Source organism: Falco biarmicus, chromosome 12 (genome assembly GCF_023638135.1).
Source record: "Falco biarmicus isolate bFalBia1 chromosome 12, bFalBia1.pri, whole genome shotgun sequence".
Classification (NCBI taxonomy): domain Eukaryota; kingdom Metazoa; phylum Chordata; class Aves; order Falconiformes; family Falconidae; genus Falco; species Falco biarmicus.
In genome coordinates, this window is record NC_079299.1 from 26,225,539 (window position 1) to 26,242,091 (window position 16,553).

The 16,553-nt window shown below is 39.6% G+C and overlaps 1 protein-coding gene across 3 annotated transcripts in view; it reads left to right on the top strand.

Annotated features, from left to right (window-relative positions):
• Window positions 1-16,553, top strand: part of ESF1 (ESF1 nucleolar pre-rRNA processing protein homolog) — a 34,929-nt gene that overhangs the window by 128 nt on the left and 18,248 nt on the right. The window contains exons 1-8 of one of the 3 annotated variants that reach the window (XM_056357004.1): window positions 57-369; window positions 622-1,310; window positions 2,046-2,434; window positions 3,216-3,329; window positions 4,111-4,211; window positions 5,784-5,936; window positions 7,392-7,506; window positions 8,475-8,613. In XM_056357004.1, the coding sequence (XP_056212979.1) occupies window positions 641-1,310; window positions 2,046-2,434; window positions 3,216-3,329; window positions 4,111-4,211; window positions 5,784-5,936; window positions 7,392-7,506; window positions 8,475-8,613 (1,681 nt within the window). In that variant the 5' untranslated portion in view covers window positions 57-369; window positions 622-640. Of the gene's footprint in view, window positions 1-56; window positions 370-599; window positions 1,311-2,045; window positions 2,435-3,215; window positions 3,330-4,110; window positions 4,212-5,783; window positions 5,937-7,391; window positions 7,507-8,474; window positions 8,614-16,553 lie in introns of those variants that run through there. The other 2 variants (XM_056357005.1, XM_056357003.1) reach the window with 2 other exon arrangements.

Sequence of the window (16,553 nt, forward strand, 5' to 3'; positions counted from 1 at the left end):
GGTTGTGTGGGGGCCGTGAGGGGCGGCGGGCTCGGGCCGGGTAGGCGCAGCGAGCAGGGCCTGGCCCCGGGGCCTCGGGTACCGCCGCTGGGGGCGGGGGGCATGGGGTGCTGCAGTCGGCTCGCCGTAGCTCAGCGGGCGCCTTGGGGAAGGTGCTGGTGCTGCCGGGCCGCGCTGAGCCCCTGCCTGCGCCGGAGCTGCCGCTGGCCGGAGCTCGTCGGAACACCCCGCTCTTACTGACTTTATTCTGAACTGGCGCTTTATAACGTAAGGTAGTTTTAATCCTGGGGGAAGTAAAAGCCTGGGGTCTGGCTTACAGTGGTTGAGGTCCTGTTCGAGGTTGAGGAGGAATCACTGTCTCTGCAGCCGGTATGGTCTTTTTAGTTGCATATCCATTTTCTGTGGAAGCTAAAGTTTGTGGGCAAGACTGCGATAGTTGTAGGATTATTTGTGGGTCATTTAAATCGTCTTGTTGAGCTTTTGGAAAAGAACTATTTACGTATAGGTTAAACATCTAACTTTGTGTAATTCTTTAATGTTTTTCAATTACATATCTAAATCTGTATTAATCAGGTTTTTAATCAGACGTGTTTCGTTTTCATCCATATTGTACATGTCCAGGTCTTCAACAGCATCAAAAATGGCATCCCAAGAGGAAATATTAAGAGATGGGCGCTTTAGCTGCATTACTAGAGACCCTAGATTTTGGGAGATGCCTGAAAAAGAACGTAAAATCAAGATTGACAAGCGATTCCGAGCAATGTTTCATGACAAGAAGTTTAAGCTGAAATATACAGTGGATAAAAGAGGTCGTCCTGTTAACTATACTTCTACAGAGAACCTCAGGAAATTTTATGCCCTGTCAGAATCTGACTCTGATGTTTCAGAAAATGAGAGCAAACAACATACTGAAAAGAAAAAAAAGAAAAAAAAAGCTAAATGTAAAGGAAAAACAGATTCTGCAAAACTACTTGCTGATGGCCTCTCTAGGGAGGAGCACAAAATAAACAAACAAAGGGTGGACCAAACATGTGAAGCAAGGACGAATATAGATGACCTTAAAAATGAAGGACAAAAAATTACGTCTAAATTCAGCTTCAAAGAGGACTGTAAGAAAACTGCAGTGGGAAGTGATTGCTCTCAGGGAAGCAAGGGCCTTTTACGCAAAGGGGAAAACAAGCAAGGAAATGCATTGGGAGGAAGATCAATTTCACGTCAAAACAAGCAGAAGTCTTCACAACAAAGCAGTCCTAAGGCAGTTAAAGCTCCCAGGAGGGACCATTCCCTAGAAGCAAAAATTAAAGAATCAGGTGAGTTGTTCAAATAGCAAGTAGAATTCAGCTATGTTTACTTGGATGTTGTTGCTTTTTTTTTGTCTATGGAAGATCGTTCACAAGATCCATCACAGAACAGCCGACTGACTCGGATTCAGTGTTGTTGAAGAATTGGAGTTGGTCAGCTCTTTATAGAATCAGTGCTGATTCGTCGTAAGATTGTGAACCTCCATGCCATCTTAATTGCTGGAGCTGAAATTGTTGGTTAGTTAGAAAAGTAACGTGTTGTGGTGTATACAGTACCGTGTTTATCAAACTGATTAGCAAATAAAAGGTCTGATACCGTGAAGGCTTCAGCATATCAACGCTTGTTGACTGAAAGGGTAAGGAGGGGAGCTTCAAGCCATTAATGTTAGAGGGTGTTAGAGAGAGAACAGGTGACATAAGGAAAACCTTTATATTGCTTGCACATGCTAATTTCTCCCTATTGATTCTATACATATAAACAGAATAACAGAATAATGTTTCATTAGAGTTTGAGGTTGGTAATACAATTGTGGACCTGAAGAGTGATTAGATTAGACAAACTGAAGAGGTGATACTGGTGATTTATGTTGTTTGCTCTTCCCTGACATGACTTACTCCTGCATCATTAGACGTTTCAGTGGTTCTGTAAATCTGTATGAAGAAAACCTGAGGGTTTTTTTCCTCTTTGTAAAAGATCATATGCAATTCCAATGTAAAAATAAATATCTAATCTTCATCTTTCAGTGACTGTGTGCACAGACACCTGTGAACAAAGTGACCTTACTAAAAGCCAACTAGAGGAAGAAATTTCTGTAAATGATGCTTTTGAAAATGCAGAATTGGAAGAAGAGGAGCCAGAAGATGATGGGGAAACAGGCGAGGAAGAGGAGCCAGAAGACGATGGGGAAACAGGCGAGGAAGAGGAGCCAGAAGACGATGGGGAAACAGGCGAGGAAGATAGTGATTCAGAAGATACTGAAGAAAGTGATAGTGGACCTGATCTAGCTAGAGGCATAGGGAACATTGAAACGAGCTCAGATGATGATGAGGATTTAAATGAAATATTTCCAAAGGAGCCAGAGATAGAGCATTCATGGCGTGAGCTAGATAAAGACGCCCCTCGTGGAGATGAGGTAACGATACTTTGCGTGTGAAAAGCTGCTGACAAACTCAGAAATGCACATTGTTAGGAGACCATTATAGACCTTCAGCTATGAAACAATTTGTGAAAGTAGTTTTCATTAAGGTTTTTCAGCCTTTTAGTTAGAAAATCCAAGTGATGGTGAAATTGACTGAAAATGAGAGGCTTGTAATCCCCCTTCCCTCTAAGGAGACACTTACCTGTAGATTGATAAGCTGCCTATAAGTGAAAGAACAGACAGAACTGAGCTTTTCAGAAATTCAAGAATTTAAATGGTACTGCTTTTGTTCACTGCTGATTTCTTTCAAATTTTTATTTATTTAATTTTTTAACTTGCACTTTAAGAAATTAAGAAATCATTAGACAGTGAAGTAGGGCTTTAAAACTGACCACAATCAGCGTATAAAGAATCATGGTACTATAGTGCTGTTGCAATACTGTGATACTAATTGCTATTGTGACTAACCCTATGATAACAACATCCTAAGTGCTGATGTTGTAACTGTGGTCCTAAATCTGTGGTTGGTGCAGTCCGTTTGGTGGTGCTTCACTATTGTGTCCTTTTAATCTGCTCTGGTGATTGCTGCTTCTGACCTTTGCTAATTTAAGTAATACAAAGTTTTGAGGAAGATGCTGCTTTTATTTGTTCAGCAGTTTGTTGCTGGCTTTGATTTTTACCAAGGATAACTGCTAGAGAATTGTGTATTCCTCACAACAGTCAGGAATTAAACCTATGAACTTTATGTCCTTTTTTTTCCCCCCTCTCTATTCAGGTAACGAGGAGATTGGCAGTTTGTAATATGGATTGGGATAGGTTGAAGGCTAAGGATTTGCTGGCTCTGTTTAATTCTTTCACACCCAAAGGAGGAACAGTATTTTCTGTTACGGTAAGACCTGATTTCTGGAGGGAGTACTGGTTTTTACTGTTTAAAAAAAAAGTTAAAAAAGACTACAAAATGAGATTAAAGACAGTTCTCTGGAGAACCAAAAGGGATATTAACATGATAAATGAAAAACTGTGCTGCTGTGTTAGATATGAATACATGCTGCTTTTCAGCAACAGGCATGTATTTGGTAGAGTTAGAGCCTGAAGCTGTTAACTTCTAGTGTTTATGAGGTTGGCTCTAAGTACTGTTTTTCTGAGACTGATAGTGAAGTTCTGCAAGTTTAGTAGGGGCAGACTACAGTTCCTTGCTTAGTTTAATTTTCAGTAGATAACCCAGCCTTAAGTTTCTAAGTGTTTTCCAACCCTTTTTACCATTGCACAACACTTCTTGTTTTTCACCACTTCTGAGTTATTAATAAATTTGCTTAATTCTGATCACTTTAAGTTGTATTTTTCCATTTTTAGTGTCTGCCTCCAGCTTTCTGAGAAAGGTTAGTCAAATACCCCTTTCCGAAAAGGGCCACAGTGAAATTAACAAAATCAGGATTCCTGTCGTTCTTAATCTGTCTCAAAATATTCTCATTCCTAATGAGCAGGGTTTTTTTTCTACTGTCTTTTCTCTAAGTCAAAATTAAGAGGGTATTAATGTTTATGGAATTGATCCCTTTACCGATTTTGGATAAAAATTATAAAAGTCTAAAAGGATTGGTAAGATACTTTTTCTTAGTTGATGTACCTTATGCCCCTACAGTTTAATATTTATTTTTGCATTGTATTTGTAGATTTATCCTTCAGAGTTTGGAAAAGAGAGATTGAAAGAGGAAGAACAAAAAGGACCTGTGGAACTATTTGACCTTCCAGAGAATACCACAGAGAATGACGGGTATTAACTTTATCTTCAAATGAGAGATATAATAGGTCTAATTCTTAGTGAAAATTCTGATCATCTGTTTCCAAAAGTTCATATGTGGCAGTCTCCCATGGACGTCTTAATTTTAGAGCTTTGTCAAGGGAAGTTTTGCAACTGGCCCTAGTTGGTTATCAATGCATTGAGTAAATGCATTATGATGAAACTGGAGAAGATTTGCTTGTTGATACGCAAGTTCAAAATTTTCATTATGTAGCTCATTGGAATAATACATGGAACTGATGTATGGAGAGTTTAACATAGTATTTCTTCTCTAAAAATTGCCCTTGCTGTCAAAATTTTTATCTGCATGATCAACAGGGACCTTAACTTAGGCCAAGAATTGCCAGGTAGAGATTACTTGAATGCCACCAGCACCAGCCCTAGCTTACTAGGCTGAGCTCGTCAGGCCTACCGTTGTCCAGGCTTCTTCAGGCATGTCTTCCCCCGTTCTTTTGTTCTGCTCGAAAGTCTTGTCTGTATGGAACTAGAGGTTTTACTAGATTTAACTAGAGAGTTAGAGAAAAACAAAAGAACTTTGCTTTTATATTTTTCCAGAATTTCCAGATGTTTGGCAGCCTGACTGGGGCCACTTTTGTATAATATATCCCGCTGGACTGTCCTATATTTGGGAAATCTGGATGCTTCTAAAATAAGTGCAGATGCCTTTGAAGGAAGTCTCTGGTGCATCAGGGAAGCATATGATGAACTTGCGGTGCATTCTGAAGTCAGCTTCACTGTGTGCATCAAGGTGCATCCTGAAGTGTTAGATCTACTGCTCAGTGGGCTGTAGAGTATCTGGAATACAACACGCAGAAATCCAGCTGTCCCACAGGTACCCCAGTGATACCTGGGCATGTACCCTTCAAATTCACAGGACAGGACCTCAGCCCTGCAGTCGCTCTCCTGCATCCTTCCACCAATTCATTCACTTCTCAGTCTCTTTTCTGCTTTTATTTTACTGTCATCTTCTGTGACACCAGCACCACCTGTGCTACCCAAGTTAGTATCCTGATTCCTTTCCTCACCTATACTGCTTGCTTAATAATCACTCCTACCCTGCTTCTCTCTAGCAAGAGGATCTGCAGTCTTGTCCGTACAGTCTCCCAGCTTCTCTTAACATTCTTAATGTGCGCCTTTACTTAGGTATGAACAGACTTCTCATCAACTTTGTTAAGAGCCAGGATAATTGCAAACAACTTGATAGGAACTATTAAATGCTACCTTCTGTGGCCTGCACAGAGGCATACAGAGATGTTACTCTATGCCCTGCCTAGGGACTCTGACCTTACAATTCCTGCAGGAATTGTACATGCAGGTCATGTACAGGAAGCGTACACTTAATAAACCTGTGTGAATTAGTCTTTTTACTTGAGTAAAACTGAACAGATGCTGGTGGAACTTCATGCTGTTTAACATCTAATCTTATTATAAGATTAGGAGAGCGCTTGAGTGGTGCATAGTTTTAATGGGTTGAGTTAAAATATTTTGCAGGTGAAAAGTTGTTAAAGCCAGCTCACTTGATTGTGTTGTTTTCTGCTTCTGCAGGATTTATAGGGAGAAACTGCGGGAGTATCAATTTAAGCGACTGAAATACTTCTATGCAGTTGTAGAATGTGATTCTCCTGAAACAGCCAATAAAATTTATGAGGAATGTGATGGACTGGAATTTGAAAGTAGCTGTTCTTTTATAGACCTGAGGTAACCCCAGTGGAGACTTTTTTTACATGTTGGGCTAGGGAGGGGAGGGAGACTTAAAGCCTATTTAAAATAATATGGAGTATTGTTTTTATCCTGTAACCAAAATGAGATAGGTAAATAAATGAGGTGTCCAGTGAGTTGTTAGGTTTCCCTTTGATTCTTTTTTTCTCTTTGAGCATTTTTACTGCAATATCAAAAGTTTGAGAGGATCTCTGCATGGAGAGATTATTCTCAGAGAAGTCAGGTAAAACATTCTAGTTGCTGCTTCAACCTTCTGGTACAATTAAGTAAAGTGGTAGGATTTAGAAAACAAAACAACATACTGCTGGGTGGTGGGTTTTTTTTTCTCTTTTCCCAAGGGTCCAGAGTTGGCTCTTTTTCAGGAATGCTTACCACAGGGCAAGAGTATTGCTGCTGTTGTCATGAAGCTGCAATAGATTGCTATGGTAGCCCTTATGAATGAGCTGGAAGCTCTTAATATTTCAAAAGTCACGTTTCAGAAAGAAAGCATTTTGCATTATAGTTGCGCTTTATTGTTACTATTTCCCTTTGTTATAAAAAGCCTTCTAGTCTGAGCAGAAGAGAAGTTACTAAATCATAATAAATTTTGACAGGAGCTTGTTTTGTCTGTGGGAGCCTGTGTTATGGGCACTCTTGGAAGTCAGTGAAAGATAGGTTTTTTGCTTTGAATTATTTTCTAGAGGAAATTAGTTCATTTGCTTTGAACCATTTTGGAGAAGATGATCTCTGCCAAATGAACATGTAACTTTTTGTGCTTTCAAATGGAGAAAGATGATGTTTTACAACAGACGCAGCTGTTTAAAGTTCTCCAGTGTTTTTCCTAATCTTCTACTTTGTTAAATGTTCATGTTGAATACTATTAATCAGATTACATTTGATTTAAAAAAAAAAAAGCCAAATAGCCTAAGTAATTTCTCATGTAGTATACAAAGGATTTTTTTTAAAATCTAACTTCTTTTGTTGTAACACATGACTTTGGTCTTTTTAACATTTTTCTTTTTCCTACTCATTATAATATTAAAGATGTACCAGCCTTTCCTGAAATGTTTTGATTTTTTTTATTTGTTTCCAAATTCGATTTTTTCACTTTTTTCTTTTGTATTTTTAGTATGAAAAGATGATTCTTAAAACAAAAAACCATGCAAAAAACCAGCTCTGACCCTGCTAATACCAGATTGAAAGTTGTTTAGTTTACTTTCCCAATATGGTGTTACATGTTGAAAACCTGTGGAATAGCTGTGCAGAAGCCTGACAGTTGATCTTACATGTGTGGAGTACTTGTCCATTTCTTTTGTTTTCTTTTCAGACTTACCAACTTTTTATTTTAGCAAATTCTTTTGTACTGATGTACCTTACACATGAAAAGCTTAGACTGTTTATACTGTGAAATTTCCCAGTGTATTTGAATAATAACGTATTTTATTTGCCTTTAAGATTTATTCCAGATAATGTTACATTTGATGATAAGCCAAAAGATGTAGCCTCAGAAGTGAATGTAGCTGTATATAAGCCAAAGTACTTCACATCTGCTGCTATGGGAACATCAAAGGTATCTCTACAATGTTTTTGTAATGTTTTTCTAATTTGTTTAGGTTTATTGTCAGCTTATAAATTACATAAGTAGTGGGGAGAAGATTCCTGGATATCATAACCATTTCAAAATAAAGACATCAAACATACTAAAAGATGTAAGCATGTTACAGTGTCATAAGTTGTAACCCCATAAATAAGCTAGAGAGTTGTATTTTAAGGGATTCGGCTTCTTTTTAACAAATTAAATACTATATTTTGACCTGGTTGTATCTCTCTTACAAAAGTTGCACATGGAATTACTTTGTTATTCACAGTTAAATTCTCTTAATTTGCCTAAAATGGGTATTTGTGTGTTGCTCAACTACAGCCTTTTCGGTGGTTATGCCAGGCTTGAACAGTTGCTTCCCTTCCTTGTAGCTATTCATTCCTACTCTCTCTTATGTGACAACCAAGACTTCCATCTGGCCATGAAGTGAACTGGATTGTAGAAGTGATAAGTTGAGAAATAAGTAATTTCTGCAGGATCATTTTTTCAGTCAGATCTGTTTCACCTTCTGGTTGAGGGTGCGGTTATGTAAACACTTCCATTGTCCCCACTGCAATCCATGCGTGATTCTAGGAGTGACTTGCTGCTGGAAGAGGAAAGGGAAGAGCTGGTGGCTGCTTCAATACCAGTATCTGCTGCCACAAAGGAAATTTGGCTTACAGAGATTTTGTGTGACTTGCTGTTACAGAGCCCTTCACTGCATAAGGACACTTCGGTCTTTCATGTGGTTAAAATTCAATGTAGAACAAATTCCAAAAAGTTGTTACTAAATTTATTTTAGTAACTACTTATTATAGCTGATCGTTGTAGAGAACGTTAGTAACAGTTCTACATTGCTTATGAAGTTAGGAGTTTATCAAATAATTTTCCCTAAAAAGACAGTTACAATGTTTAATTTTAGTCTTTCAGCTTCTGCAAGTGGCGTTTTTATTTTTAAGGTAGATATCACATGGGATGAGACAGATCATGAACGAGTAACGTCACTTAGCAGAACTTTTAAAAAAGAGGAACTTCTTGACATGGATTTTCAAGCTTATTTGGCTTCGTCTAGTGAAGAAGAGGAAGAGCAGCAGCAAGGTACTTGGTTAATAAACTTTATCCATAAAATCATTAGCTGCACTGTTTGGAACCCAAGTTATTTAAATATGTGAGTTCCGTATCTTTAGAAAATGCTTTGAATGTCGTATTTTCCAGGGACAATATTATGCTTGTATAAAAGCTATGGTCGGGTGCTGCTATGAAAATAGCCTATCTTCCCTCCAGAGCTAAACATGTCTGAAAGTGGCATATACTTGTTGTGTGCGTGACCTAAATGTGGGGGGAAGTTGGTGGTGAACAGGTTGGTATCTTTTGTTCACCCTTTTCAGTTGGGAAATAAGAGGACTGGTGACAGAACACTGACAGTTTGCCAGATGCTAAAACTTTTATTTAAAAGATTCGTAAGTTGCATGTTAACATGGAAGCTGTAGATTCTTTAAATTTACTAGAACTTGACATTCCTTTTTTCTTTATTTCATTTTTTGTTTTAGTTAAATATGCTTTCCCAATGTTCTATATATGTGGTAAGAAAACACATATACACGTTTTTAAAATGATGCCTCTAAAGCCACAGTTGAGATTCATTATGCAAACCTGATTCTGATGCTCCAAATAACTATCATTAGCACGGTCTCAAAATTTTTGAAGACAAAGTATGTTAGCTGAATTTGGAGTTACAGCTTGCTTAGAAGATGCATTCGTGAAAGTTTGACTTAAGTATTATCACACTAGCTTTAAAACAGCTTTCTTGTTTTCATTTCTGTACTGCAAAATCTCTTCAGCTGGTATAATTAGTGTTTGATTAAGCCGAGTATAATTCGAGATATTTCAGGTAGCAAGATCACAGGTGACCTAAATCATGGCATATTTTCATTATTGCTCATATGATAAGCATATTAAAGAACTTATCATCATACATTTAAATGATTTGTGCAGAGAATATGGTAGCTATTCTATTCATTCAGTGCTGATTGAAGGTCTGCTGCCTTTCTGTGAAGTCTGAGTAACACTGATCAAAAATTATCAAATGGTAGGTGATTAGGAGTTACCCTAATCTTGCACCTCCGAGTGTAAAATTCTTTCTTGCCATCCCACCCCTCTCTGTTTTTTTTCAGGGTACCTTAACATTTCTTTGTCAAGTTTGGCAATACCTACTTTAATCTCTTCATTTCTGAGATAAAATTATTTTCAATAGAACTGGAGGTGCTTCCTTTTCAGAGGAAAAGTCCTGGTTTGAAATGTGCAGGGATTAATGGCTAAATGAATTGGGTACAGTGCTTACTACGGAAATCTGTTTATAGGTTAATACGGCGTTTTGTCCTAAGTCTTTGCAGGGCAAGGAGATACTGAAGAAGCTGCCCTAAGACTGTGCTTGCTGGAAAGGCCCAGACAGGGTGTTGAATGCACTCCAGACCTTAGAAGGTCCTGAGGGAGATGTAGATTGTACAGAGCTGCTTCACTCCCGCAGTAGCACTTCTTGTGTCACCAGGGGAGTGTGAATGACAGTGGAGAAAACCTGTGCTATGGGCATTCTGGTACTTCTAAGGTATAGGTCCTATATGATGAGCGGAAAGGTAGGCAGCAGAAGACGTTTATAGGAACTATGGAGTGTAGCAGTAACAGTAATATCTTTCAAATGCTTTTTGATTCATGTATTACTTAAGAATATAAAGAGAATGTAATCTAACTTCATAAGGTACATAGATCTTTTGTGTACGATGCACTGACATGTAAATTCCTGAATTACCTTGCTTGTTTTCACTCTATAATTCAGTCTGCTTTTGATTAATAATACATATAGCCTAAATTACAAGGCAAAGAAAATTTAATTAAGCCTTAATCAGGTCTTTCAAACAGATGTTAAAATTGATTTATACTACATTAAAGCATGTTGTTGCAATCAGAGATGACTTTGGAGCATGCAAAAGAACATTACAGGTTTTTCTGGTTATAGAGTTGGGAAATATTCTGGCAGCAAACTCAGCTTGGCAATATCTTGGCAGGGTTAATGTCCATTTGTTCCTCATCTTACATAAAAATGCACTTATAAACTGCACCTCTGTAAGCTTTAGTTTCTCTAGTAATGCTTAGTAAAGCATCTAAATGGGAGCAGTAGATGCAGAGGAAAGCAATTCCATCTTCTATTATGTACAAGACTAACACTGTCTTAAAGAATAGCGTCTGTAATAGGGTGGTGATGGAAGCAGACATCTATAAGTGAGCAACACTTCAGAAATTTTCAAAAGTAACCTTCCATTGCTGGGAAGGAAGAGAAATTGACCTTAAATAATCTTAGCACACTAATAAAGTCTAAACCTGGAAATGTCTAGATTCTGATGATGATTTCAAAAGTAAGTTATGAATGGAGTTACATTGACATGTCTTCGGCATGTTACTGACCTTTTATCCATTCAGTTATGTGATACAAAGCAGGATTCCATCCAGCAGAATTATGTGGCGCTATGCGCAAATGGGAAAAATCAATGTCAGCTGCTTGAATGGAAATGTAGGAGTGTGATAAGGAAAAAAATGTCCTGGACTTTTATTCCTATTTTTTTTTAACATATTAAAATGTTTTATTTATAAACAGGGTTTTGTTGGCCTGTTCTAATCTGGTTTTTATGGATTTTTTTCAAATTAAAATATGTGTTGTGAATGTTAGTATTACTATTATACAACAGTTTTGTAGTGTTAAGTAGTGCAGTGACCTTGTATGTTGTGGTTCATAGCACAAAGTATCTCCTTTACATTGCTTCTGAATTTTCTGTTACTTGGATGCATTTGTTCTAGTTAGGAAGTGTTTGTGGTGTGCATCAAATCCAGCCCATAATTTTTATTTTGACTGTGAGCACCAGTGACTTAGTGTGTGGCATTTTAAATAATAGTTCAAATTGAGTGTTGTGGGTTATGCCTAAGCTGCTTCTGTTCTGTTTTTTTATCTTTGGAAGAGCAATGTCTTTTCTGCTGTTCCGCTTTGCACCACTACGCAGAATACCTGAACAGACTATATGACAAAATATTTTTTTCAGTGTATTTCTAGTTAGCAATTCTTGATGGTATAATCCTAGAATATCCTGAGCTGGAGGAGACCCACAAGGATCACTGAGTCAAGTCTCAACTCCACACAGGGCAATCTAAAAGTTAAACCATTTATGTTAAGAGTTGTCCAAACACTTCTTGAACATGGACAGGCTTGTAGGGAACTCTGTGTAGAGCCCTGGTCTCCACAGTAGGAGTCTGAGCAGGGAACATGTTCTCTTGTGGCATTGGGCTTCCAATACAAGACTCTACAAAGACAGTAGATATTTTGTTTTGTGCTGTTGCGCCATGCCAGAGGTGCACAAGTGCAGAGAAAGGAAATGTAGTTATTGGGAAGGAGGGGTTGCTGGGGGAGTTTTACTTTTTAAAAATAATCTAATATTAATAATCTATTACTAAGCTAATATAAGATAACCTTATTTTTAGTGATTAATGTTAAATAAAATCATACCATTTATTAATGGTATTATTTTTACAATTTTGAAAACTATTTGGTGCAGTAACTGTGACTACATACATAAATTGAAATGCGTCTTTAACATTTTATCACATGACTGTACAACCTCTTTGCTGTCTTAAAAATGAACAGTATACTATATACATAATACTAGAACTATTATGGAAGGCTAAGAAGTAGAAGGTGACAGAAGTAGAGCATGCAAGTATTTAATATTGTCCCTGAATCCAATGTGTGTTTATAAAATGCATTGAATAGGATATTACTTGGGTTAGCTTCTGTCCCTTATTCCTGTATAGCTACTTTGGACACTTTTCAGGCATTACTGCACCTTCTAAAGTAACAGGCATCTGACTTTTTAGAACCTTTCTGTTGGGTTAGTTTTGGCATATTGCTAAATATTTCCTAACAAAACAAACTAGCAAGAGGAACTAGCAGTTTATGATTTAGCCAAGCCTGGGTGGAAGTTCATAGTTCTGAACAGATATGCAACCTGGTTGTTTTCTTTCTGTGAAGCACCAGAAATTTAGGCATTCAGTTGTTGGATACTTTTTCAATGCATGTTTGCAGGAGCTTTTGTGTTGTGTTCATTTTTTAATTAAAAAAAACCAAAACCAAAAAGGTGCTTGGAAGACTAGGAGCAAGGGTCATCTTCTAGGAAGTTCAAACAAGCTGTTGGAGGTGTCCAGTAAATTAGAACTGAAGAACGTGTGTGTGTGTGCTTTTGCAGGCCAGTGTGTCCCTACTCAAAGATACCTAGACATGAGGCACCTCTGATTGCAGGCACGTAATCTTGGCTTACACCTGGCTGGCTGAGAGGCCTGGTTCTAGCAATGCCCAGTCACCTCTCATGTGCAGCCAGGTGTTCGTAGGCTGCAGCAGCTATGGTCATCTGGTTTGCAAAGTGAGTTTTAAAAACTGCATCCAGTGCACACCACTCAAGGGGTTAGGCTACCCAGACCTGGAAAAAAAAGAAAAAAAAAAAAGCCAGAACATAATGCTTGCTGTTAATTTACTGTTTGCATGCTCTTGTTCCAGTATCTGTCTTCTCCCTGAAAAATATCTTGCAAAAAACAGTCTACTGTGATATGCTTTGAATAAGCTTATTTTGATAATGTTGAATTCTAATTTTTTTCTTTTTTTAATTATCATTTGGGTGAGCTAATGGGATTTCCACGACTTCTTGTTCAGAGAGGGCTGAGAATGTGGGAGAGTGGGGTTAAAACCTGAAGTTTTCTTTGTCCCTGTTTTCTGGCTCAAGACTTGAGGTCATCTCATGCTGTAGTCCACTGCAATAACCCCTGCCTCAGCCTTGCTTCTTGAATTCTGGAGTCGAGCTTTTTATTTTTCGTTCTCGGGGTCAGCATGCATTGTAGGGTGTTTTTTGTATCTGAGTAACTACCCTGGATAGAATTGAGACATTTAGTGCATTTTTATGGTATAGCCATCAGCATCCAGATCAGTAGCTGAATTTTCTGGTGTGCCATTACCTCATGAAGGGGAATTTTATCTTTCTGTCTTTAAAAGAAATGCAGCTTTGCAGCAGACCTCTTGTCAAATGTTGTGTCTGCTATAATTTTTCTACTCTTCAGTTTGTAATGCTGAGTTAAAAAAAATAAATCATCTACTCAGCCATTGCAAGATAATCTTAAACTAAGAAAACAATCTTTTCAAAACCCTGCAATTACTGGAATGTGGTCTCAGCTAACACAACAGCCAGTTAGCAATTTAATATATTGAGCCTCTGCATTTGGTTTTTTTTTTTGATGAATTACAGCTTTCAAAAACAAACAAAACCCCCTACAAACTATTGTGTTGGCATGTTTCTGACCTGCTTCAGGATTTTAACTTTTTAATTCTTTTAGCACTTCTGCTACTACTCTTCTTTGAAAACTGTAAGAATGTACTTGTATTTTATACTCTAAAACTCATCAGCTTTTGCCTTGTTTTCCTGCACAGGTTAATTGTATTTCTTGCAGCTGTTAATGCACCGCAAGTTTTTGTTTTGTTTGTGTATTTTGTTCAAAAGGTCTTTGAACAAGCTATTGGCAGAAAGCATTAGTGCCTTAATATCCATCAGAGAGTGGTTCCTCATGTTGTGCAATACAGCGTGATACTTGAAAGCTAGTGACAAGGTTATTTGAACTCTGAACAAACTTTGAGAACATAATCAGCTCACTTTCTTGCAGCTGTTGTCAAGTGTTCTTTATTTGCTTACAGAATGAAAAGGCCCTTAAGGTTTTTTTTTGAAGGAGATGTTGAACATTTGTTTTAAAACTGTTAGTTTTGACCAAAGAAATGCATGTTGTATCTAAATGAGAAAGTATGACAGTATGCATTGCCGCCTAAATTTCTCCAATCAAAACTAGCAAAACCGGTCGTAAATACAAATCGGTAGCCCCTTGCTTATCCAGTTTCAAGGGAGCCTTTCTTGGCTTAAGGATTTCTTCAGTTCCCATCCAGTGAAGCTGTTTACTTACCATTCCACATGCCACCAGGAAGAAGAAACAACAAAATGGCTTCTTTTATTTCTCGGTCTTCTCAACAGAATGCCTTTTGCTGTCTGTCTGAGCAAATGCTTTCCTCTTAGTTCTGAGCTTCTGATGAGGAAAATGGAAAAGCAGCTGCAGTTAACTGTCCCCATGTGCCAAAAAATAAGCCAGTGAGGAAGAAGACCAGACTGGTTGAACAGTTCCTTTGGCTGGAACTCAGGAAAAAAAGGAGAGTTTATGACCTTTGGAAGAAGGGGCAGGCAACTCAGGAGGACTGCAAGGATGGCGTGAGGTTATGCAAGGAGAAAATGAGAAAGGCCAAAGCCCAGCTAGAACTTAATCTGGCTATTTCTGTTAAAGGCCATAAAAGACCTTTCTATAAATACATTAGCAACAAAAGTATGCCCATCCTTTGTTAGACGTCGGGGGAGACATAGTGACAAAGGAAGAGGAAAAGACTGAGGTACTCAATGCCTTCTTTGCAGCAGTCTTAATAGTAAGACCAGTTGTTCTGGCTGGGTACCCACAGGGAAACAGTCAGCAGCCTGCTACACCACTTAGACACATGCAGGTCTATGGGGCTGGATGAGATCCACCCGAGAGTGCTGAGAGAGCTGGCGGAAGTGCTCAGCAAGCCACTTTAAATCATATATCAGCTGTCCTGGCTAACTGGGGAGGGCCCACAAGACTGGAGGTTAGCAAATGTGGCACCCATCTACAGGAAGTGCTGGAAGGAGGATCTGGGGAACTACAGGCCTGGCAGCCTGACCTTGGTGCCAGGGAAGGTTATGGAGCAGATGATCTTGAATGCCATCCCATGGCACACATACATGACGACTGGGGGATCAGGCCCAGCCAGCATGGGTTTATGAAAGGTAGGTCTTGATTGACAGACCTGATCTCTTTGATAAGGTGACACACCTAGTGGATGAGGGAAAGGCTGTGGATGTTGTCTACTTAGACTTTACTAAAGCTCTTGACACCATCTTCCACAGCATTCTCCTGGAGAAACTGGCTGCTCATGCCTTGCATGGGTGTAATGTTCACTGGGTAAAAAACTGGCTGGATGGCTGAGCACAAAGAGTGGTAGTGGAGTTAAATCCAGCTGGTGGCTGGTCACCAGTGGTGTTCCCCAGGGCCCAGTACTGGGGCCAGTTCTGTTTATCGCTGATGAGGGGATCGAGCGCACCCTCAGCCAGTTCCCAGCTGCCACCAGGCTGGGGGAGCGCTGACCTGCTGGGGGGCAGGAGGCTCTGCAGGGGGGTCTGGGCAGGCCGGGCCGATGGGGTGAGGTTCCACAGGGCTCAGTGCCGGGCCCTGCCCGAGGGTCACACCAGCCCCCCGCAGCTGCAGGCTGGGGCAGGGGCTGGGAACTGCCCGGCGGGGAAGGGCCCTCAGCACTGGTGGGGCCACATCTCGCACCCTGGGGTGTTTCAGGCCCCTCACTGCAGGGGGGACGCTGAGGGGCTGGAGCGTGTCCAGAGCCGGGCAGGGGCTGGGGACGGGGCTGGAGCACCAGGCTCACGGGGGGCGGCTGAGGGACCTGGGGGGGGTTGGCCTGGAGAGGACTTGGGGGACCTTATTGCTCTCTATAACTACTTGAAAGGAGGCTGTAGGAAGGTGTTTGTTGGTCTCTTCTCCCAAGTAACAAGTGATAGGAAGAGAGGAAACAGCCTAGAGTTGTGCCAGGGAAAGTTTAGATTGGATATTAGGAAAAATTTCTTCACTGAAAGGGTGGTCAAGCATTGGAATGGGCTGCCCAGGGAGGTAGTTCAGTCACCATCCCTGGAGGTATTTGAAGGACGTGTTTAGTGATGGACTTGGCAGCGCTAGGCTAGTGGTTGGACTTCATGATCTTAAAGGTTTTTCCAACCTAAATGATTCTATGAACAGTAAAGATTTCTGCTCCCAGCCAACACCCAGCTGCTTGCAGTGATGGATGTGGATGAGTGTCACACCTAAGTTTTAGCCAAGGACCAGAGGTCACTCGG